Source organism: Pipistrellus hanaki (genome assembly GCF_964339955.1).
Source record: "Pipistrellus hanaki genome assembly, chromosome: 16".
In the NCBI taxonomy this organism is placed as follows: domain Eukaryota; kingdom Metazoa; phylum Chordata; class Mammalia; order Chiroptera; family Vespertilionidae; genus Pipistrellus; species Pipistrellus hanaki.
Genome location: NC_140518.1, coordinates 48,465,285 through 48,490,272, shown reverse-complemented (window position 1 = coordinate 48,490,272; position 24,988 = coordinate 48,465,285). Strand labels below are relative to the sequence as shown.

Below are 24,988 nucleotides of genomic sequence, written 5' to 3'. Positions count from 1 at the left end.
AGCCTGTATAAAGTAGAAATAATGTATGTACAGTGTAGTTCAACGTATTGAAAAAGACTGATTTCTCCTAAAGTACAAGATAATGAGACACCATGCTTTGTACACCCATCAGTTCCACCAATCAGTAGACTTTCCATTTTATCCATTCCTGGATACCGATGAAAAGAAACCACTTTATACTAGCAAAACAAATTGTAACTTTGGCAGCTTTCAAGATTCTTCCTCTCTTTGTGGACATAGGCAAATTCAGCGCATACACAAGGTCTTTATTTTGTTCACCACCATCATAATGCTTATGTTCAATTTTATGCCAAGTATAACACTCTTAGTGAGTTCTTAACACTTTTCTGATACCTTAGGACACATCTTGCTAACAGATGTCCAAAATAAATAGAGATAAAGCACAGGTGCTTAGAGATGCAGTTCAAAGCAGTGGCTACTTGATGCTGATGCTGAGATGCTAGTTCCCTGGGAAGGAGTGGGGACGCCAGTCTTGACTCCCGGCGTGCACCGCTTCTATAAGGGCTCTCAGCAAAACAAACACTGAACTTGGTTTCACTTTTTGCTTTTTTGCAAAAACGAAAATCCTCTTTGGATTTCTTTTGGTTTGTGAAAACATGCACTAATGTAGCTCTTTTGTTAAAGTGAAGTAGTATAACTCGAACTTTTCAGAAGTGGGGTATACCTGTATACCACACTTTGTCCATCATAAGTCAAGGGACCTTTAGATTTGTTCTCCTTTTTTGCTATTGTGAATAATGCTGCTTTGAAATTTGTGTGCAAATTTTTGTGTGTAGACATATATATTTTAAAATTATCTTGTGTATATACCTAAGAGTGGAATTCCTCGAAAATTGCATTTTTTTTCTTTTTTTTAGTGACCTTTTATTGATTTCATAGAGGAAAGGAGAGGGAGAAAGAGATAAAAACATCAATGATCAGAGAGAATCATTGATCGCTGCACAGAATTCCTGCATGCTGCACACTGAGGATCAAGCCCACACCCAGACCTTTGCCCTGACTGGCAATTGAATTGCGACCTCTTGGTCCATAAGTCAATGCTCAGTCACTGAGACATGCCAGCCAGGCAAAGCTTTTGCATGTTTATTAAACAAAAAGACAGTGAAAGAGAAGTAGGAAAACAAACATAAAACCACCCACCTAGGAATGATGGAAAAACTATTACTCTTAACCTAGCAGTTTGGTTTTCTGGACTTTTGATTCTTCATTTGTAAATATACATGAACTTGACTGGATGGCTTTTGTGATCCTTTCAACTTACTGATTTTGAATTTAAGATTGGCATACTTTTTAGGGTTTCATATGGAACACATGAGTTTGAGATCTTACTACATGAATAATATAGATTGGGAATTATTGTTGTTACAAGAATGAATCAAAATTGGACACAAAATTTAATTTGAATTCCTTTGAATAACATATAGTTAAAATGTTTATTGTTTTAGGTTTTGGAGAAAGAATTATTATTATTTTTTATTTATTTATTTATTTTTAAATCAATCCTTATTGTTCATATTATTACAAAGGTTCCTCATTTCTTCCCCCCTCCACGAGGTTCCCCCCCCACCCTCCGCCCCCTCCCCATCCCCCATTGTCCTCATCCATAGGTGCATTTTATGTTCAGTCTCTTCCTCCCTCCCTTTCCCCGATAGTAAATCCCTTTTCAGATAGTAAATCAGTTACTTAACATTTTCTCATATCAATTATACCTCCACATGCCCAATGATACATTTCACACAAAAGACATTTCCAAATAGGTCAACCAGCCTCATCCAGGCCCCACCCAAGGCACTGACAGATCAACACCCCAGCCCTATACTAACTCAACACATCCAGATCTAAGCCTTCATCACTTGATTCAGCAAACCCTCAAGTTCCCACAAAAGTTTCCAGCCATGTCTGAGAGGCAGCCGTGGGGCGGGGACAGGCGAGGAGCGAGCTGTTTCGGGCCTGGCTGCTCCGGGCCTGGCCTCTGTTGCTCTGGTTCGTTCCACAACCAGCTGCTCCGGGTCTGGTCACTGCCGCTCCCGACCTAGTTGCTCTGGACTTGGCTGCTGCTGCTCCAGGCCTGGCCGCACCTGACCCGGCTGCTCTGGGCCCGGCTGCTCCGGGCCCGGCCGCTCCGGGCCTGGTCTCTCCCAGCCTGGCAGCTGCTGCTCCGGGCCTGGCCCCACCCGACCCGGCTGCTCCGGGCCTGGCCGCTCCCAGCCTGGCAGCTGCTTCTCCGGGCCTGGCCACACCAGACCCGGCTGCTCCGGGCCTGGCTGCTCCCAGCCTGGCAACCGCTGCTTCCGGCCTGGCCGCACCAGACCCGGCTGCTCCGAGCCTGGCCGCTCCCAGCCTTGCAGCCGCTGCTCCGGGCCTGGCTGCACCCGACCCGGCTGCTCCGGGCCTGGCCACTCCTAGCCTGGCAGCTGCTGCTCCGGGCCTGGCCACACCAGACCCGGCTGCTCCGGGCCTGGCTGCTCCCAGCCTGGCAACCGCTGTTTCAGGCCTGGCCGCACCAGACCCGGCTGTTTCGAGCCTGGCCGCTCCCAGCCTGGCAGCTGCTGCTCCGGGCCTGCCCACACCTGACCCGGCTGCTCTGGGCCCGGCTGCCCCGGGCCCTGCTGTTCCGAGTCTGGCCGCTCCCAGCCTGGATGCTCTGGGCTTGGCTACTGCTGTTCTGGGCCTGGCTGCTCCCAACCCGGCTGCTCTGGGCCCGGCTTCTCCGGGCCCGGCCACTCCGGGTCTGGGTGTTCCTGGACTGGCCACCCTGGGCTTGGCTGCCTCCGCCTCAGGCCTGGCTGCCACTGCCCTAGGTCTGGCTGCTCCAGTGCTGGCTGTTGTTGCTCTGGTTCTGGCTGCTGCTGCTCTGGGGCCTGGCCGTTGCTGCTCTCGGGCCCGGCTGCCACTGCCTTGTGCCTGGCCACTCTAGGCCTGGCTGCCGCCGTTCCAACATTCTGTTCTTTTTTTTTTTTTTTAAACGCATATGTGTTGCAATGTTGGCTGGTGAGTTGAGTTCTGACTTAGTCTTTGATTTTTCAAGATCTTCTTTGTATTCTTTCTTAAGTAATTTTACTATCTTTTGCTCTCACTTGATTTCTTCACATTGAGAACTTCTTTGGTTTCTTCCTCCTTGTCCTGGGAGCTCAGCAGGTTGGCCTGCGGCACCCCTTTGTTCTCCGCGGGCTCCCGCGCTGCTCCAGCCTGTTGCCGGGGTCGGCGCTGCCCAGGAAGCAGCCCAAGGCCTTGGCTCCGTTGCCTGCGCTCAGAGGTCGAAGGCTCAGGAGCACCCCCCCCCCCCCCCCGGGGGCCCCGTCGCCCGGCTCTCTGCCGGCGCCCGGTTGGCCGGTGTCTGGCAGGGGCTCCTGCTCCCTGTCGCATTCCTCCAGTCTGGAGCTTTTTTTTCTCTTTCCCGCTAGAGGAGTCTAGGATCAGAGTCAACAGACTGTCCTCTGCGCGCAGTGCGCGCGACTCTGGGGGCTCCGCTTTTTGCCACTCCCCTGGGATTCCGCCTCACAGCCCCGTCTCACCCTGCTCGAGCCTGGGTCCCCAGGGTCTGGTCCAGGACTGGGGTTCAGAGCAGTCGAAACTGGGGCCCAACACAGCCGGGGCTCCCGTTTCCTTCCCTCCAGGGCAATCCCGCATCAGAGTCAACATTCCTTCCCTTGCAAGCAATGTGCGCGACTCTGGGGGCTCGGCCTTTCGCTGCTCTCCCAGGACTCCACTTCACAGCCCCGTCTCCCTCTACTTGAGCCTGGGTCCCCAGGGATTGGCCCAGAACTGGGGTTCAGAGCAGTCCCAACTGAGGCTCAGCGCCGTCGGAGGCTTTGTTTCTTCTGGCTATGGTAATCCAGCATCAGAGTCAACATTCAGTCCTCTGTGCGCAATGTGCGCACGACTCTGGGGGCCCTGCTTTTCGCTGCTCGCCTGGGACTCCACCTCACAGCCCCGTCTCCCCCTGCCCGAGCCTGGGTCCCCAGGGTCTGGCCCATAACTGAGGCTCAGCGCTGCCGGTTCGGGGGTTCAGCCCAGGCTGGGGGTTTTATTTCCTTCCTGCTAGGGAACGCCGGGCAGCACCCAGCCCTCTTCTCCTCTCCGGCTGCATCCTCTCTGCGCGCGCGCACGCGCGTGTGCGTGTGGGCGCACAGCATGTCTCCGTACCTTAGGCTTTTTTTCAGCTCCTCTGATTTTCCTTCTGGTTTTCTCTTTCCTTCTTGTTGTAGAATTTTCAGTCAGTTGACTACCTGTAGCTCTGGGCGATGTCCACTCTACATTTTAGTTGTATTCCATTGAAATTGTTGTGTGCTGCTGTGGTTAGGTGTCTACCCGAGCAGCCATCTTGGATTCTCTCCATTTTAGGTTATTTTCTGATTGGTTTTGGAGAAAGAATTAAATGAGTGAAGGGTTGAAATCATCAGTGCCATTTTTTCCCATACTTAGTGGCCCATCACTGCCTTCGTGCCTTTATATTTGCTTTGATTTCATGATGCTTTTTATTTTTTGGTTAATAATTAACAAATGATTATTTTAACACTAGGAATTTGCAGTCCCAGATTATCGTTCTTCTCATCTTGAAGTCAGTCAAGCGTCACAGCTTTTGCAACAGCAGCAGCAACAACAGCTTCGCAGACGACCATCCTTGCTTTCAGAATTTCACCCAGGTTCTGACAGGTAATGGGGTTTCTTTATTTTCTCTCTAAGACTGAACTTGTGAAGTGTGCCTACTTCACAATTGTGTTAATTTTTTTAATTAATTTTTTTTATTTTACAATTTAATTAACCAAGCTGTGCCTAGTATTTAAGTTTGTGTTTTGAGCATGTTTTTATTTATCTTTTGGAGTTGTTGTAATAGTTGAATAAACTCTTAAAATTTGTTCCCATAGTTCAGAGTTAATGCTGTGTGTCGGGATGGCAGGTAGACCTACGCTTGAATCCTGGTCAGCAGTGTCGCCTTAATCACATTATACAAGGTGGGGGCAAAAGTAGGTTTACAGTTGTTTGTATGGAATATAACACATTAATAAAAATATTGCAAGAATAAACTATATGTATTGTGTAAACCTACTTTTGTGTCACCCTGTATAAACTGGTGTTCTCAATTTAGGCTACTTATTAGAACTGCCTAGGAGCTGGTTTTTGTTGTTGTTTTGTTTTGTTTTTTTTCTTTAATGGAACAAGTGTTTATTCTTGGTCACACTGCATGTGTTTTTTACTTGTTTATTTTTAATCTTCACTGGAGGATATTTTTCCATAGACTTTCAGAGAGAGTGGTAGAGAGAGGGCATAAGACTGAAATGTCAATGTCAAAGAAACATGTCGATTGGTTGCCTCCTGCATGTGCCCAAACCATGGCCCAGGACAAGGAGGAACCTGCAACAGAGTACATGCCCTTGATTGGAATTGAACTCAGGACCCTTCAGTCCACAAGCCGATACTCTATCCACCGCCTAGGGCTGTCTGGGAACTTTTAAAACTTGAAGCCTAGCACAGCTGGCGTGGCTCAGTGGTTGAGTTTCAACTTATGAACCAGGAGGTCACCGTTTGATTTTCGGTCATGGCACATGCCCGGGTTGCAGGCTCAATTCCCAGTGTGGGGTGTGCAGGAGGTAGCTGATCAATGATTCTCTGTCATCAGAGATGTTTTCTGTCTCTCTCTTCCTCTCTGAAATCAATAAATATATTAAATAGATAGATTAATAAACAAATAAATAATAAATAAAACTTGATGCCCAAGTATCATTTCAGAATACAAGTTCCCTTGAACAACAGGATTTGACCTGTGCAGCTTCACTTACACACGGATATTTTTCAGTTGACACAGTTTAGTTGACCGAAGTTCAGTTGACTGCATAGTTCAAATCCCGGTTGTTTAAGGGTCAACTGGCTATTGAGACTCTGCATATGTGAGGGCCAACTTAAGTTTCAGTGGTTTTTCTACTGCGTGTCCTAACTGCTGTATTTGTTCAAGGGCCAACTTAATTAAATCGGGTTGGGATTGGGCCCAGGCATTCCCTTACGTCTAAAATTTCCTGGATTATTCCCATTTATAGCCAGGATTGCAAATCACTGATTTAGGCTCTTCAAACCTTAGTGTTCTCGCATGTAAAAATGGGGGTATTAATGACCTCTTCCTCAAAGGATGGTAAGTATTTGATCAGATAATATTGGCCCTTTAGATATTCATTTTCCCTAGAGTCCTTATCATCTCTGCTATCTTTGACTTCATTCTTACTCTTGATATAAAATATTTTGAAATACAGTAAGTACCTTTATTAAATTGCTATCCTGGTTTTAGCAATTTTATAGAACCTGATTTCTGATTTTAAAAATATACTTACTGTTTCAGTTTTGAGGTGATAAAAGGCTTGAAATTATTTAGTCATGTTTAAAGTTATTTTAAAATACATTTCTTGGTGAAGGTTGTAGAAAGAATTCAGATCACTCTTCCCTCAATTTTTAACAAATTAAAAAAAAAAAAACTTTTAAAAAGGAGCTAAAATTGCCCCCTTTATAAAGAAGGAAACACATATAGCCACTGCCATAAACTTGGAAGAGTGGCAATTAAGGAAGGAATTAGAAGAATCTTGCATCACTTGGCTTTCTAGTCCCCTTTTCTTACTCAAGAAGCAGTGTTTAAGAAAGAAAGAGGATCAGTAAAGTCCTAGGATTTCTCATGAATAATCTTCAATTTGAGAAAATTTAAATCTGAATGGTTTGCTTGGGAATCCTCATATGCCATACTGCAGGAAAGGCTGTGGTTTTCTAAATCAGTGAGCCAAAACTATGAGGACTGCTCAGTGTCTGGTAGAGTGGCCAGGATTCTTACCAAAGGCTTTGGCAGCTTCAACCAAGGTTTCCCTTACTTTGCTCTTTTTCCTGTTCCCTCAGGCTGTAGAAAAGTATCTAGAAAGCCATTTCCAGTCCTTCATCTGTAAACAAACACATGATAGGCAAAGTAGGAATGAGCAAGGAAAACCCAGCCACTCTATTCCACACTAAAGAGAAAATCCAAGAGGGGCTGCCCATGTTGTACCTGAAAAGATATCCTTGGAAAAGAAAATTAATAAGCAGTACAGTTTGTCGTAAAGACCTCTGCATGTAAGAGGACATAAACAAGGAACATACCACACAAGTGCTACGCACTAGAGAAGAATCTTTATATACACAAGGCTAATACACTATCCCATTGGTTGCTATGATGTGCACTGACCACCAGAGGGCAGACACTCAATGCAGGAACTACCTTGACACACTGGTCATTTACTACAAAGAAAGGGCACTGCAGACTTGGCGCCCACAAAGCAACACTTGGCTCCCACAAGTAAAACACAGGCCCCGTCACCACACTGGAGCCCACCAAATTGCAGCCAAACGCTTCCAAGACCTTATGGAGAAAAATGTGGCCTACAGCTCAGCCCAGAAACAGTAGCTGGGGTACCGGGTAATGATGTCACGTAGCAACCCCCGGCTTCCTCTCCCTAGTGACTAGCCTCCTTGCAGTTTCTTCAGCCTGACTTGTTTTACAGCCAGATGCAAACATTTCACACTTTATTTATTTATTTATTTATTTTCTCCTTTTCATTTTTTTATTAAGATATTATATGTGTACATACCTTACCAATAACACTTCACACTTTAACCAAATGTCTGTGAAGCATTTTCCCGTGCCTCATCTCATTTGATCCTCTCAGAAGTCCTGGAGTAAATAGATAGGAGACTTGGTGGAATCCTATATTCTTTTCATTAGCCAGAAAATGGGAGATTTAGAAAGCTTAGAAACTTGACTTGACTGAAAAGAAGAAAGAAATGGTGGACCTTGAAAATGACTTCAGGTTTTCTCACTGCGCAGTTAAATATTGTACCCTTTGTTTTCCCTGGATAATCTACAATATTAATCTGCTTCATGTTGGTATTTACTGCTGTGTTGCTGACAATTACCTGAAAGAGAAGTTGGGGTGCTTCACTGGGCTGGAAAAAGTTTAGCTAAATCAGAAAGCAGGTCTAATTAAGCAAGTTTATTCTATATCTATAAAAGGCTAAGTTGACCCGTGCATGCGCAAATCATATAAAGCTCTTGCTGGTGCCAATTGCATGTTGTATTTTGATCTGTCATTGTTGATCGTGAATTTGGTTGTTACTTCCTATTTTAGAGAAAAGGTGAATAGCGATATTAAAATATTTCTTCTAATTAATTTCCTTTCAATGTGCATGAATCCGTACCCAGGCCACTAGTTTAAAAATCAATAATGAGGTATTCAAAACACAAAACGGCCAAATTAGGTGAAATGGAAGATTGGACATCCCAGTGCCCCAAACTCATTACTATAAACTTAACATATAAAATGAGGCAAAAATAACTAAAATAGGTTATGGAAAAAGTTGTAAGATAATAAGAGTGAATGCAGAAGAAAAGGACAAAGATGAAAGCAATTTGAAAGAAGATTAATCTGGAGGAGAAATTAAAACCACTGAACGTATCATATGAGCATGTGTTTCTGAGATGAAAAACATGGTAAAGGGAAAAAAATTAATAATAAAATAATCTGTTTTTTTCTTTGTAAAGGAAGTTGATAAGACAATTTGAAAAGTGTGGTTGGAGTGAATTGGTACTTCTATAAATGGAAATGTTATATATATATAATTTATTTATTTATTGTTTTTTATTTTATTTTTTTTTGCTGGCAGCAGTGAGTGGCCCTGGTTCTAAGTGCTATGCTAATCCTCACCTGAGGATATATTTTTTTACCATAGATTGTTTTTAGGGAGAGTGGAAAGAAGGGAGGGTATGTGTGTGGGGAGAGAGAGAGATAGAGATAGATAGAGAGAGAGAGAGAGAGAGGGAGAGGGAGAGGGAGAAGGAGGGGAGAGAGAGAGAGAGAGAGAGAGAGAGAGAGAGAGAGAGAGAGAGAGAGGAGAGAGAGAGGGAGAGAGGGAGAGAGGGAGAGAGATGAGAGATGAGAAAAACCCATTGATTGGTTGCCTGCCCCATGCACCCCAACTGGGGCCAGGACCGAACCTGCAACCCAGGTACGTGCCCTTGACTAGAAGTGAACCTGCTGCCCTTTGGTTCGTAGGCCAATGCTCCAACCACTGGAAAACATGAGCCAGGGCTAAAATTTAACCTTTTTAATGGTTTTTATAATTTTTCCTTATCCTTTAACAGGATTTTTTTTAGGAATTACTTTTCTTGTGATAAAAGAAGCATTTATCTGGTATATAGCAGCAGTTCTTTTCATTTTAAGCTTTATTACATTTTATTTTTTTCTCATATCTGTATAAAAATAAAAAAATATTCTTAAGAATATTCATCAGGACTCCCAATATATAATTGTAATTGTTTTCACAAAGATTTTCATAGTTCATTTGAATTTTGTATGGCCTTGTAAAATGAACTTCTGAGTCTCCCCTTTTTTTGAAAATTTTTAGAATAGTTTGAGAAAGATAGGTGTTAGTTCTATTTTGAATTCACCTGTGAAGCCATTCAGTCCAGGACTTTGGTTTGTTGGGAATTGTTTGATTACTGCTTTGATTTTGTTGGTTATAGTTGTTAAAATTTTGTTTTTTCTTGATACAGTCTTGGATGATAGTTTGTTTCTAGGAGTTTACCCTTTCCAGATTGTACCATTTGTTGGCATATACCCTGTTTCCCCAAAAATAAGACGGTGTCTTATATTAATTTTTGCTTCTAAAGATGCACTAGGTCTTATTTTCAGGGGATGTTTTATTTTTCCATGAAGAAGAATACGGTACACGTTTATTGTTAAATGAAAATAAAGGAAATTTATTACCTGTATACGGTACGGTAGTACGGTAGTTGTCAACACAAACCAGACAAACTATGAATCCTACAGTATCAAGAATTTACTCATTTATTCAATGACAATCATGTCATCATCTTCTGGAACATCATCATAACAATCCAATTCCTGAATTTCCTGTGACTCCATTTCTTTCAGAATCAGTGGACCAAATCTCTCATGTTTAGCCTAGGGGGTCCCTTATTTTCGGGGGGATGCCTTATATTTCACTCAGAAGGAAACCTGTAAGTAGGTCTTATTTTCAGAGGATGTCTTATTTTCGGGGAAACACGGTAGTTTTTAATATTTTCTTATAGTACTCTGTATTTCTGTGGTGTCAGTTATTACTTTGTATTTCTTTTCCAAAATTGTTTTGGCTATTTGGATTCGCCTGTGATTTTATGTGATTTTTATTATGGGTTTTTCTCTTTCTCCAAAAGCAAAACAAAATAAAACATGCCATTGGGACTTTATTACAGATTTTATTGAATTTGTAGATCAAGCATGTTAGACTCAAAGGCTACCTAAATCGGGCCAAATAAACAAGGTTTAAATTTCTGTGGGCTGCAATAAAACAAAAGCTTCAATTTTCATAGAAACGTAGGTTTATTTTGATAGAGACATGCTGAATACAAAAGGCTGAAATAAATGAGTAATCATTAACATAAAATAATAGAATATTTTAATAAAAATTAAACATTTTTTCTTGATCATTAACTTACCAGATGTTGAATAACTGCACAAATTAATAAGCGTAATGCAAATAAACCTATTTTTCTTGTTCTCTGGGAGTGAAATATTTCCTGTTGCCCACACCAAACAAGTCAGTCCAAGACTAATGACATGGCAGTCAGCTGCTAAAATACTTGCTGCTGGTATTAGTGGAGAGAAATGGTGCGTCTGTGAGTAAGGCGTGTAAGGAAAATGAGTGCAACAAGATTATAGTAATCAGTCATTAGCTAAAGTTGTAGTTCATTACCGGTATTAATAATTATGTATAACAGGATAGTGTAAAAATTAAGTTACAACATTTTTATTACAACGTTTCTTACATACTGTTGTATTGGCTTGCCTTCAAAAATATTTATTGTGGGCTGTATGTGGCCCATGCCCTGAGTTTGACATGCTTGCTGTAGATTTACTATACTTTGTATAGTATTGTCATTTTAACAATCTTAAATCTTTCAATTCATGATGTCTTACCATTTATTTAAGTTTTTCTTAATTTCTTCCAGCAGTGTTTTGTCTTTTTCAAGCTGTAGGTCTTGAGCCTTCTTGCTCAAATTTATTCCTATTCTATTATTTTAGATGTTATAAATTGAATTTTTTTAAATGTCATTTCAGATTATTCATTGCTAATGTACATAAATAAAACTGATTTTTGGCCCCGCCAGTGTGGCTCAGTGATTGAGCAGCCAGGAGATCACAGTTCAATTCCCAGTTGGGGCACATGCCAGGTTGTGGGCTTAATCTCTAGTAAGGGACATGCAGGAGGCAACTGATCAATGGTTCTCTTGCAGCATTGATGTTTCTATCTTTCTCTCCTAATTCCTTCCTCTCTGAAATCAATAAAAATATGTTTTAAAATTGTATTATACAATAAAAACAAAAACTGATTTTTCCCATGTTTCTTTGTATCCTGTAATTTTGCTCCACTCATTTATTAGCTCTAACATTTTTTTGTTTGTTTGTGTATTCTTTGGAGTTATCTAGATATGAGACCATGCCATCTGCAAAGAGAAATACTTCTTCCTTTCAATGTTGGGTTCATTTTCTTTATTTTTCTTGTCTAGTGCTTTGACAACCCTCAGAACTATATTGAATACAAGTAGCTTCCTATCCACTATTTTTCGTGACGTTATTGTGCATTTTTAAGAAGATAATGAGATTTTATATTCTTACATGAGATTTTGAATTTTTGAAGTATTATCATTTTATGGACCTCAGGGGTTATTTCATCATCTGTCCTAAAAAATGAAATGCAGTGATTATCATTTCAATGAAATGTTTTTTTGAGCCTATGGAAAGATGATAAAATGTCAAGAAGATAAAATGTTTGTAAAATGTAATCGTCAGCCAGATATGTGTCCCCAGGATTGTTGAAATGAGACAAAGCTTTACATTCTCATTGTTCTTATACCTTCTTCAGTCTGAGAGATGAAACTAAATGTTATGGAGACATTTGAGGAAGGCATAATCACTGTGGTATTTTCTCTTTTACAAGCATAAAAAAATAAACATATTGTGGTACTCCTAGAAAATGTTATTTTTGAGACATTTCTTTTTAAACTTGGCCATAAAGTAAAATATCACTTCTGTAAATATCTTGGTAGAAAATGAAAAGTCAAATGATCAAAATACTCATCTGCAGTGTTCTGCACGGTACATTATTTCAAGAAATCAAAGTCAGATTCCTGACCTTCAAGACACTTACGTACTTGGGGAAAGTAAACAGAATACCTTGGGGGTGTGTGTAGAATTATATCTTCAAGAGAGTGTTGCATTTCTAGTTAAGAGACTTTTCTTTAAGTCTTCATAATACATCATAATTGAAGTCATCTGGAGAGAGAGAGAGAAAGAGAGAGAGAGGCAGAGAGAGGCATCAGTGTATGTGAGAGAGAGAAACATCATTTGGTTACTTCTTGAACACACCCCAACTGGGGATCGAACTTGCAACCTAGGCATGTTCCCTAATTACAAATCAACTCCAACATATTGGTGTACAGGATGACATTTCAATCAACTGCACCACCCAGCCAGGAATAGATTTGTGGGTTGGTTTTTTTTTTGGGTTTTTTTTTTTTTTTTTTTTTTTTGTGTGTGTGTGTGTGTGTGTGTGTGTGTGTGTGTGTGTTTAATAGGTTAAGAATGGTGTTATTCTAGTCTAGATTATACTGAATTCAATAATTGCAGGTTGAAATATATTATTTTATAGATATTCTTTACAATTTTAAATTTTCTGTAAATTGAAATCTTTTAAAAAAAATAATATATTTTCATTGATTTTAGAGAGAAAAGGAGAGGGAGAGAGAGATAGAAATATCAATGATGAGAGAGAATCATTGATTGGCTGCCTCCTCCATGTTCCCTACTGTGGATTAAACCTATAATCCGGGTTTATGCCCTGACTGGGATTGAAAGGTAACCTTCTGGTTCATAGGACAATGCTCAGCCACTGAGCCACTGGCCGGGCTAAATTGAAATCTTTTACTAATCTTTCACTTCTTTATCACTAGCACTTCCAAATCTGTTGTAGAATATTTTTCTATTGGAATTCAATAGAAAATTATAATATTTTATAGTGAGTTATATATTCTTCTGAGGTGAGGGAGGAGGGGACAGGGATTCACTCTGGAAGTAAGCTATTTTTTTCACTTATTTCAAAGTCCAACTAGGGACATTAGTAGGAAGTTATACATCACTTAAAAATTTTAAAGTGTCTATTTTCTTTGTATGTATTAGGCCTCAAGAAAGGAGACCTGGATATGAACAGTTTCACCCAGGCCCATCCCCAGTGGATCATGATTCACTGGAATCCAAGAGACCACGTTTGGAGCAGGTTTCTGATTCCCATTTCCAGCGTGTCAGTGCCACAGTCTTACCTTTAGTGCACATGCTGCCAGAAGGGTTGAGGTCTTCTGCAGATGCCAAGAAGGTAAATATTTGCTCCCTTACTCTGTCTCTAATATTTATTTAGTTGAATTCAGGCACCGTGCCTAAAAGAAAGTCCAGTTACACCAGTCTCTGAACGTTAGTACTATGGGAAAATAATAATTTCAATAAATAAAACAAAAAAACACAGACTTATTGTTCCAGACTTTTGAAGTCAGCACTTTGATTTTAGTAAATGAGAACAATCTGAGGACTGTTATAAAGAAAAATTGCTATTAAATAACTCTGAAGCATTTTGTACTGGCTTGCTGGACTGTAAAATGTGATCAGAGGTACTCAAGACCAGCGTTTTTCAACCGCTGTTCCGCGGCTGGTGTGCCGTAGGTGCAGACAAGACAAGAATTTTATAATTTTTCACTATTTTGTTTACTTAATATTTCATAATAAAGTAATTATAAAATACTTTCTTTGTGTTTATTTGATTCCTATTCAAGAGAATTACTTTATATATAGTCAATATAGGCACAGAGTTAAATTTTTTAACATTTTCTAATGCTGGTGTGCCTCATGATTTTTTTCATGAAACAAGTGTGCCTTTGCCCAAAAAAGGTTGAAAAACACTGCTCAAGACTACCATAATTTTCCTATATCTAAATTAAATTTAAAATAATCTGAAATCTTTTAACTTGCAACATGGGACAAGATACTATTTAGGTATGGATTAAGTGGATTTATAAAGAAAAAACAATTTTTTCTAATATAAAAATATATTCTTTAGGAGACTTGGAAATACAAGTAAAAAGTTACCTGTAATTCTATATTTTGGAGATAACTAATTTTAATATGTGGCTATATTTTGTGACATTTCAAATAATGTGTATTTATCAGAAGGTTCTATTAAGATCAAACCTCTTTTTCTCTGTGTTATTATTATTAGACTTTCTTTAATGAAATGTATGTTTGTTTATTATGCCTTTATTTTGTTGCTGTGTTTATCTATATTTTTTTAATGGAATGTATTGGGGTGACATTGGTGTAAAATTACAGGTTTCAGGAGTACAATTCTATAATACATCATCTGTATATTGTATTGTGTGTTCATCACTCTAACTCAAATCTACTTCCATCACCATTTATTCCCCCTATACCCTCTACATCCCTCACTTTCCTTTTGTTAATTACCATGCTGTTGTCTGTGTCTATGAGGCTTCCTGTTCTTTGTTTTTACTAATCCTCACCCGAGGATATTTTTTCCATTGATTTTTAAAAGAGAGTGGAAGTGAGTAGGAGATACTGAGAGAGAGGAACATCAATGTGATAGAGAGACACATAGTTTGGTTGCCTCCCACACACATCCACCTGGGGCTGGGGATTGAACCTGAAGTTGCAGTACGTGTGTCCTTGATTAGAATTGAACTTGTGACCCTTCAGTCTATGGGCTGATGCTCTAACCTAGGGGTGTCGAACTCAATCAGAGAAGGGGCCAAAATCTAAAATCCAGCCTAAATCGCTGGCCGAATGGTTTACTGAACAGTCATAAACTGACAATGTCATAAACTGACAGCGGAGTGCAGTGATGACAGCGCGGTGCGGGCCACATTGCAAGGCCTGGCGGGCTGGATTTGGCCCGCGGGCCTTGTGTTTGACACATGTGCTCTAACCACTGAGCAACCAGCTAAGGCTGGTTGTTTGTTTGTTTGTTTGTTTGTTTACCCACAGCATGAATGGATCTAGAGGGTATTATGCTGAGTGAAGTAAGCCAGCTAGGAAAAGGTACCATATGATTTCACTCATGAATTGAATCTAATGAGCAACATAAACTAACGAACAGAAACAAGACCTATAGATAGAGAGAACAGACTCACAGTTGTCTGAGGGGAGGTGAGTTTCAGGGCAAGGAGAAAATGATGAAGGGATTAAGCATAGAGTTTATCTTTTTTTAAAACTATCCATTTTGCTTATCATTAAACCTGGTACTTAGTAGGAAATGAATAAATATTTATTTCAGAGGGAATAAACTAATTATTTAAAACTCTTAGCAAGATATTAACCCCTTTACTATCATACATTAATATCTCTTACTCTCTCCCTCTTTTTATTAGCAAATCTCTTGCTTATAGTTTACTTACTTTATGAATAAAAGCCCTTCCCTCCCTGATATTAGGTAAATAAATACCCACATATTTTTTTTGGGTGTTTTTAAAAAAAATATATTTTTATTGATATTTTACAGAGAGAAAGAGAGAGGGATAGAGAGCTAGAAACATCGATGAGAGAGAACCATCGATCAGCTGCCTCCTGCACACCCCCCACTGGGGATGTGCCCTCAACCAAGGTACATGCCCCTGACCAGAATCGAACCCAGGACCCTTCAGTCCGCAGGCCGATGCTCTATCCACTGAGCCAAACCTGTTTCGGCTTCTTTGGGTTTTTATGGAGTGAAAAATGATTTAAGAGATAGTGATTGTCTATAATTTATTTTCACGTAGTTGAGCCAAGATAAAAAAGGGTAGGTGTGCATGTATGTGTAGGAGAGAAAACAAATAAAGTGTTAACTAGTGAATATAGATGAAGCATAAATATCTATTATACTCAATTTTCAACTGTTATATAAATGTGAAAATTTACAAAACAAGTTGGGTGGGGAAAAGCTCTTTGTCATAAGCTAGAAATGAGCTAAACTTGGAAAGTTTTGATATTCTCCTCATCATCCGAAATATCTGTATTATAGTTTATGAGTATAAAAGAAGTATTTTGCGGCATTTAAAAAATATCTTAGGTCTTCTTCCATGACTGAATAAATTGCCTCAAATGTAATAACTAGTTATGGAACTTTTAGCAGAAAGGAATCTTAAAAGCTTAATCATAGGGATATAAGGATGGTTTTAACATTTGTAAATCAGTCAACTTAATATATCACATTAACAAAATAAAGGATAAAAACTCCTTAATCATCTCAATAGATGCAGAAAAAGAATTTGACAAAATTCAGTATACTCTTATGCTTAAAAACTCTTAACAAAGTGGATATAGAAGGAACATAATAAAGGATATGTATGGCAAACCCATAGCTAATATGCTCAAAGGTAAAAAGTTGAAAACTTGACTTACTAAGATCAGGAATAAGACAAAGATGCTCACTATCGCCACTTCTATTCAGCATAACATTGGAAGCCACAGCAATCAGACAAAACAGGAAATAAAAGGTATCCAACTTTAAAAGGAAGAAGTAAAACTGTCATGATTTGCAAATGACATATACTATATATAGAAAATGCTAAAGACTCCACCAAAAAACTGATAGAACTAATGAATGATTTCAGTAGAATTACAGGATATAGAATCAATATACAGAAATCGATTGTGTTTTTGTACACTACTAATTAGTAATCAGAAGGAGAAAATAAAGCAATCCCATTTACAATTCCATCAAAAAGGTTAAAATACCTAGTAATTAACTTATCCAAAAAGATGAAATAGGTAGCTATATTCTGTAAACTATAAGATATTGAAGAAATTGAAGCATAAACAAATAAATGGAAGGGTATACAGTGGAACCTCGGTTCTTGAACTTAATTTGTTCTGGAAGACTGAGAAGCAATTTGTTCAAAAACTGATTTCCCCCCCTCATTAGTAATCATGTATATTGAATTAACTTGTTCCAGACCCCAAATGATCTTTGTTTTACCCTTTCTTATATACAGTATATGTATAATGTATTGTTTAATCTATAAACAAACACTTCTTTTCTTAAATTTGTAGAACCACCACCTACTAGCCTTAAATAAATCACTTTCAGCTCTTATTCCAGGGATGCAGCATCTTTGCTTTTTCATATCATTGCTATCACTGGCTAACTATCACTGGCATTTCACTTATCCAAATCAGCAAGTTTTTCTAACTCTTAATTGCCTGTGATCATTGTTCCTTTCACACTCTTAGCAACATCAGCACTCTTGATGGCCTCTTTATGTTTTAAAATTGTGCTAATCCATTTCACCAGTAAAAAAAGCAAAAACAAAACAAAACACAAAAATTCCACAAAAATATTCACAGCATTCTCTTCTTTGTTTGTGACCTGAAAGACTTTGTCATGCTGATACATCAGCGTGAAAGGTTGTCTGGTCCGGAACATTTGTTAATAAATGAGACTTTTTTTCCCCATGAGCAACTTGATGGAGAACTGAAATGTTCAAGATGGGAGCAGTCTGAGAACTGAAGTTTGACTGTACATTGCTCGTGGATTGGAAGAGTGACTATTGTTAAAATGTCCTTACTACCTAAAGCAATATGCAGATTAAATACAATCCCTGTTAAAATACCAATGGCATTCTTAGAATTAGAATAACTATAGCCCTATGAATTATGCTTATTCTAGATTTCTAATAGCCTGAAGAAAACTAATATCTTAACCCGAAATTTATTTGCTTTTCAATATTCTTTATATCTTTACCTTTGACTGGTAATTAACAGGATGTGTGTGTGTGTGCATGTGTGTAGACGGGTAGATGAGCTTTTATTTTACTATAGTTTTCTGCTGATTTTGAGGTGAAATGGTATGTTATGTTGGCTAAAGAGATGTTATATGCACTGTAATGTAGGCAGAGTTAGTTGCTCTTTATAAGGATAGGCCTAGGTCAGTGGTTGCCAAACTGCAGCTCATGAGCCACATGCGACTCTTTGGCCCCTTGAGAATGGCTTTTCCACAAAATACCACGTACCCTAATTAAGTTAATAACAATGTACCTACCTATATAGTTTAAGTTTAAAAAATTTGGGTCTCAAAGAAATTTCAATTGGTGTATTGTTGATATTTGGCTCTGTTGACTAATGAGTTTGCCGACCACTGAGCTAGGTGATATAGCAACAGAAGTGCCTAGGTAATTTTCCTAACTTCTGTGCCTCATGGTTGGTCCTTGGAAAGCCTGAAAACTTTTTGATAGGAACTCTTGACCATCTTGTAGTTGTTAAGTTGGGTAGGCACACAGATTTTCACCTGTAGTTTATACCACATTGCAACCTCCATGTTCATACTTTTTGAAGAACTGTTGCAAGAAAATCGCTGAGAAATTGGTATCTTCCTTTGTCTTGATTGCATTTTTATTTCCCAGAAATTCTGTATAGTCCCAGTATTGTTACACGGAAGGTGTCAACCTGCCACCTCATTCTGTATAGCTGTTAGAATCTTCAAAAAAGTGAATATGTCTGAATTATAAAAGTGATGTAAGCATCAGTGGAGGTTGTGTGTGTTTGAAAATTACTACTTAGGACATTCATATAGAGAAATAGCACACATGGCTCTGCTGTGTGAACTCAGAAAGGAAAAAAAATACATCTATGATGAAGCGCTCCTTGTGGCTTACTGGCTGAAACAAACAACAAAACCAAACAAAACCAAACAGACCCATTTCCTCACAGGGGCGTCTCATGCAAACTGCAGTTTACAAAGGAGCGCCTGCGCTAAACTGCCTGTATCCACCCTGAACTGCCTGCTTGCCTGTGTTTCTGCCATCTGAGCCAGTCCTTTATGAAGGAGTTTCTATTATTTCAACCAATAGGACGGAGATTTCCCCCATTCCATCAGAGCTGTGGGCTCCAACCAATCGGAGCAGCTCTATTCTGACCAATCTGTATAGTACTTTGAGCCAATCAAATCGGAAGAATTCTGAATCCTCATTTGAGAACAGACCAATGAGGGACCAGGGGCGGGGACTTATTTCTATATAAGTCAGCATCCTTCTGGATTGCAGAGTGCACTTTCCCCTGAAGACTTTCTGCTGCCGGAGCTGAGACACTGAACCCTCTTGGAGCAGAGCACAGTGGAGCAGAGCAGAGCTGCTACGTGAAGAGGAACTTGGCCTAAGGGCAGCCTCATAGCCTTGCTGTTTTAAAAGTCACACTGTAGCACTATCGAGCTGTTTGCACTAAATAAAATTTCCTTCTTAACTGCCCCTCAGATTGGGGGATTCCTGTTCTTGTTGAATTGAAGCCAGTGAATGTCGTTTGACATTTTAAAATGGACTTTTTCTGTTAAGAGGATCTTGACACTACCATTGGCTCTTAGTGAGGAGCAAATTGTTGTTCTCTGCCCAGCCGGAGGGATTCTGCGGTTGAGTGTTGACCAATGAATGAACCAGGAGGTTGTGGCTAGCTCCCCAGTGGGTCATGCAGGAGGCAGCCAATCCATGATTCTCTCTCACTGAGGTTTATATCTCTCCCACTCTCTTCCTCTCTGAAATTAATTTAAAAATATATATTAAAAAATAATAAATAAATAAAATTTTCTTCTCCAAAGGATCCAGCATTTGGAGGCAAACATGAAGCTCCATCCTCTCCAATCTCTGGGCAGCCGTGTGGAGATGATCAAAATGCTTCACCTTCAAAACTTTCAAAGGAAGAGTTAATACAGAGTATGGATCGTGTAGATCGAGAAATTGCTAAAGTGGAGCAGCAGATCCATAAACTAAAAAAGAAGCAAGTAAGTGTTTGATTTTACTGCTTAATATATTCTAAGAATGAATGTTTTTCCTTAAAGAAGATAATGTTGATTTTTTCCCATACATTTCAACTTTATTCTGTGATTCTGACTTTTTTTTGGTATTAGTTTTCTTAGTCTCTCATTAATCTCCTCTGTTGTATTATTTTATTGTATGCTATTAGCAACCTTATTATTTGTTCATTCTATTTTTGATCTTATTATACATCATAATAGATTTTTTTTTTTTTCCTTTCTGAGTTCACACAGCAGAGCCATGTGTGCTATTTTGATCTTATGGATTGTCTTTTAATTTTGTGGCTATTTCATACATTAGTGCTATATTTTTTGGTTCGCATGGAAACAGATTTTCTAAGACATGTGAAAGGCATTGCTTGGCAAGAGAGTATGCATAACTTTGAGTATACTAGATGATACCAGGTTTGCTAAAATATCAGCACCATTTTACATTCTCATTGGTAGCATGTACAAGTTCCATTTTGTGTATATGCCTTCATTTGATAATATTTTTCAATTGGATGTGAAATAGTACTCTCTGTGGTTTTAATTTGCATTTTATCTCATCAGGAATGAGATATAGCTTGTTTTCTATTGTTTATGATATATTTGTGTTCCATATGGGGATTTGTTTCAATTGGTCATTTTATTATTTCTAGTATTTCCTAAAGTCTCTTGTCATTGATATGTATACCAGATAACTTCTCTATTGTGGCTTGTCATTTTTCTTTATTTGTGGTGTGTGTGGTATGGTATGTGATTTTTTTTTTTTTTTTTTTTTTTTTTTTTTACCATAATAGTGACCCTTTTAAAGTACACAATCCAGTGGCTTTTAATGTAGTCATAAAGTTGTACAATTATCACCACAATATAATTCCCCAACATTTTTATTACTTTGAAAAATAACCACATACCTATTAGCAATTATTCTCTATGTCCCCCTTGTCCCTGCTCCTGGCAGCCAATAATCTCTTTTGGTCTGAATGGTTTTACATATTTTGCACATTTCAGATAAATAGAATCATATAATATGTGACATTTCATTTAGCGTGTTTCTTTCATTTAGCATTTTTCCACTATTCATCCATGCTGTATTTTATATCAGCAATTCACTTCTTTTTATGGCTGAATAAAATTTTGCATGTATATACTGTTTTGTTTATTCATTTATTAGTTGATGGACATTTGGGCTGTGTTCACTTTTTAGCTGATATAAATAATGTTTCTATAACATTCATGTACACGTTTTTCTGTTTTTTTGAGTGTTAAGAGTAAGATTGCTTCCATCCTGAAAAGGGGATTGATACTTAAATAGAAGATTTCAGTGTGGATTGTTGATGATGCTCAGTATGAACTTTCTTTGTCTCTCCTTTTTCTCTCTCTTCATTTTTGGATTCAATATGCCAGGACTGTTTAATATGGTTTTTCTCGATTTGCGTGGATTTTTTATTTAATATCATCTACAGTGCTAGGTCCTTTTGGTACTTCAGGAGTTTTTCCTGTTTTATTTTTTAGTCTTTTTCATTCTAATTTGATATGTATAAGTTTCTTTACTGGAGTTCTTTCTTCAGTTTCCTCCTCCTCATTATATTCAGTATCTTCATCATTACGCTTTACTTTTATCTGTGGAACCTTGCTCCCATTACTAGGGGTAGATCCCTTTCCAGATTCGTGGCAGTTGACAGCCTCCTCTCCTTCAAAGATCTTCTGATTATGCATCTTCCTCCACAGCTGCTGATTGCTGTCCGCTAATGTGCACAGGCACTGAACCACATGTAGACCACAGGTGGTGTTATTGCAAAGCCATGAAGGGAAACATTGATTGTACAGATGGTTTCAGTTGCCAGTATTACTTAAATTGGACTGTCTTTATAATTCATTGCCTTTTTGTTCAACAATGCTCAATTCATCCTTTGCACCAGCCCTAAACTAACCATTCTTAAAGATAACTGGTGCCCATTTTCATCATTATTCACTTTAAAGTGATAATCTTTGTTAGTCTTTAGTTTTCCCACGGAAAAGATAGTTTTGGGACCTTAGTAAGCTCATGTCCATTGAATCTTCCACATATAAATGGCTCTCACATTTAAAAAAAAATCCTCATCTGACGACATGTTTATTAATTTTTAGAGAGAGAAAAGCAGAGAAAAACATGGATCCATTGCTTTCCATATGTGCCCCAACTGGGGATTGAACCTATAACCTAGGTATGCACTTTGACTGGGAATTGAACCCACAACGTTTTGGTGTATGGGACAGTGCTCTAACCAGCTGAGCCTCCCACCCAGGGCAGCTCTCACATTTTTATTTGGGAGCCAGAAACTTCACTTTAGCGTGCCCATCTGCCCCCCAAATAAGGTTAAACAATAGAAAAACAAAATTATTTGAAAAGTAGCTAGTGCTCATAGGTACAAAATAATGTTAAGCCTCAATAATAAAACATTGTGATCCTAGTGCATGGAATACAGAAGGAATCCCCAGAAAAGTTAGAAATGGACACCTAGAAAAGTCAGAAATGGACAGAAACCCAATTGGAATTTAATGTATTTAATTAATGAATTCAATGGGTTAATGGTGGTGGTGGTATGCGCTTAGGTGGGAGAGAAAAGGATGGAGAAAATGACTACTGTTGCAGATAATAGCTGGGTGGTAGTCACACTGGGATCAAAAATTTTTAATTGTGAGGAAGTAGAATTTATTTTATCTTTTACTACTTTTGTTTTTGGTGTCCCATCTAAGAAATCATTGCATAATCCACGGTTGCATAATCCAAAGACTTAGTATACCTTTGCTTTCTTTTTACCTAGGCACAAGCTTTATTTTTTCCATGTATTATTAACATTTTCATGTCTAAAATTCTCTTCTGGTCATCCTGTTCTTTTTCTCTTTTTTCACTCCCTATGCCTCCAGTTATTCGACCCCTTTGTTTTTTGTGTGTTTAGCTTCTTGGTTTCCCATGATCCTTAGGCATTTGAACAAAGCACCCAATAACCTGTTCCGTTTTGCCATCATAATGTCTCTTCCTGTCCATCTGTGAGCACGTCTTCATTCTGGAGCTGCCTGCTTTGACGGGGCATTTTCCTCATTTGCGAAGGAGTTGCTCAGTTTTTAGAGGAAATTGTTCCATATATAGCTGTAGATTCAGTGTGTCTTTGGGAGGTAGTGAGTTTAACCACTCCTGTACCTATGTTTTCTTTTGCGAGTTTTATAGTTTTAGCACTTAATTTAGGTCTTGGAGCTTAATAGTGTTTTTTGTTGAACAAAATTTCTTTATGAACATTTTTAGTTGTTATATATTTTTAAGTCATTCAATCCTCTCACCGGGATCCGGCCTAAATGGGCAGTTAGACATCCCTGGGGGTCCAGATTGGAGAGGGTGCAGGCTGGGCTGAGGGACACCCCCCTGCACAAATCTCATGCACTGGGCCTCGAGTTTATTAATAAAAATAGATCTAATAGAATTTGTTAGAGCCCTAGTAATTTACATGATTCCCTTTAGAATCAGCACAGTATCACTCAGTACCTGTGTTATCTCTGGTGATTAATTACTGGTGAGAGTGACATGCAGCAGATGCCTGACTCTTCCTTTCTGGATCTCTCAGCAACAACTAGAAGAAGAAGCAGCTAAGCCTCCTGAGCCTGAGAAGCCTGTGTCCCCTCCTCCTGTGGAACAGAAGCACCGCAGCATTGTCCAAATTATTTATGATGAGAACCGGGTAAGCTCATGCCATTTTTTATGGCACAAGCCTTTGAAACCATTTGTGCCTTTTTTTAGTTATCAGCGAGTTCTGTAGTGATGTTAGTTAAAACCTGGTTTCTGTTATAATTTTTAATGTTTTTAAACTTTGACTGAAGCTTGGTGCTTTTACCTTTTGAAATGAAGAAAAGTTGACATTTGTATCTTAAATTATTTAATATTTTATTTACATGTTATTTAAATATTATTTAATGAGGGTATAGTTTTATCAGCTGAGTCTTTCTCCTATTATATAAATACTGGAAAAAATTTTTGTTTTGTACCAAATTATACAAAATAGTTATTCCATAGTTTTTCATTTTTCAAGGGGGCATTTAATGCCAGATTCTGATACCATTCCAGTAGAGATAGGTCATTGGATATGAAAATTACTTACATTATCAACATCACAATTAATAGCTGTGTTATAGTTTGAATCCTAGTTATAATGAGTGAGGTCATTGACCTTTAGATAGACTTTGCTTTTTTAAGTTTATTAAAATAATTTTTATACTAATAAAAGTATATGAATTTAGGAAAGCCACAGAGTTATTATTTTGACATCACAATAATAACTCTGTGAATTATTTTGTGATGTCAAAGTTAGTTTTTGGCCAGAATCTGGCCCAGGAACGAGCAGTTAAAAGGAAACTGATTCCATCTTAATATCAACAAAACTTCCCAACAGAGACAGTGGGCTTCCAGAAGTCCTCAGTCCAGAAATGAATAATATGCTTTAAGTACTGTGGGAGAGAATAGGCTTGCTAGCTAATGTTGGTCATAAAGTAGAAATTGGAATTGTTGTTTCAATTTGCTTCTATCTAGTGAGTGGACCAGTACATCTTATAGGCAGCCAATAACTTTATAATAGTCCAGATCCTAAATGAAATTGGCCTTAAGAAAAGCAGCTATGAATTAGGTAGTCATTAAATAAAAATTAATAGGAATGATCTTGGATTCATATGTATACATATGTGTCGATACGGATAACTGAAGTCAGCAGGTATGTAATACTTAAAGTAATTGGAAGTGTCATGGCAGGAAATATAGCAATTAATATTATTTTTTGGATGAGTTAAAAATTAGTCCATTTTATTGAATGGACAGAGCTACGTACATGAGGATCTATCAAGTGAGGGGCAGTGGGACTGCCTTGTGGCATGCCTAGAGGGGCAGCGCTCGGTGGTCATGCAGGGATGTGGCCTGGGTTGGCTCATACTTCATTATTTAAGAGAAGCCATGAACATGGAAATTTATGTGAAATTTCCTGCTTTAAAAAAAAAATACTCTGTAGAATAGAAGAACCTTTGTTGGCTAATGGGCTTCTTGGCCACTTTGTGATGT

General features: G+C 38.7%; 1 protein-coding gene across 20 annotated transcripts in view; it reads left to right on the top strand.

Moving 5' to 3' along the window:
- Positions 1–24,988, top strand: part of NCOR1 (nuclear receptor corepressor 1) — a gene marked incomplete at its 3' end in the record, with an annotated part of 185,671 nt that overhangs the window by 44,870 nt on the left and 115,813 nt on the right. For all 20 annotated transcript variants that reach the window (XM_084861459.1, XM_084861475.1, XM_084861473.1 and 17 more), the window contains exons 3-6: positions 4,544–4,677; positions 13,266–13,458; positions 19,711–19,893; positions 23,511–23,624. In XM_084861459.1, coding sequence (XP_084717585.1) covers positions 4,544–4,677; positions 13,266–13,458; positions 19,711–19,893; positions 23,511–23,624 — 624 coding nt within the window. The remainder of the gene's footprint in view (positions 1–4,543; positions 4,678–13,265; positions 13,459–19,710; positions 19,894–23,510; positions 23,625–24,988) is intronic.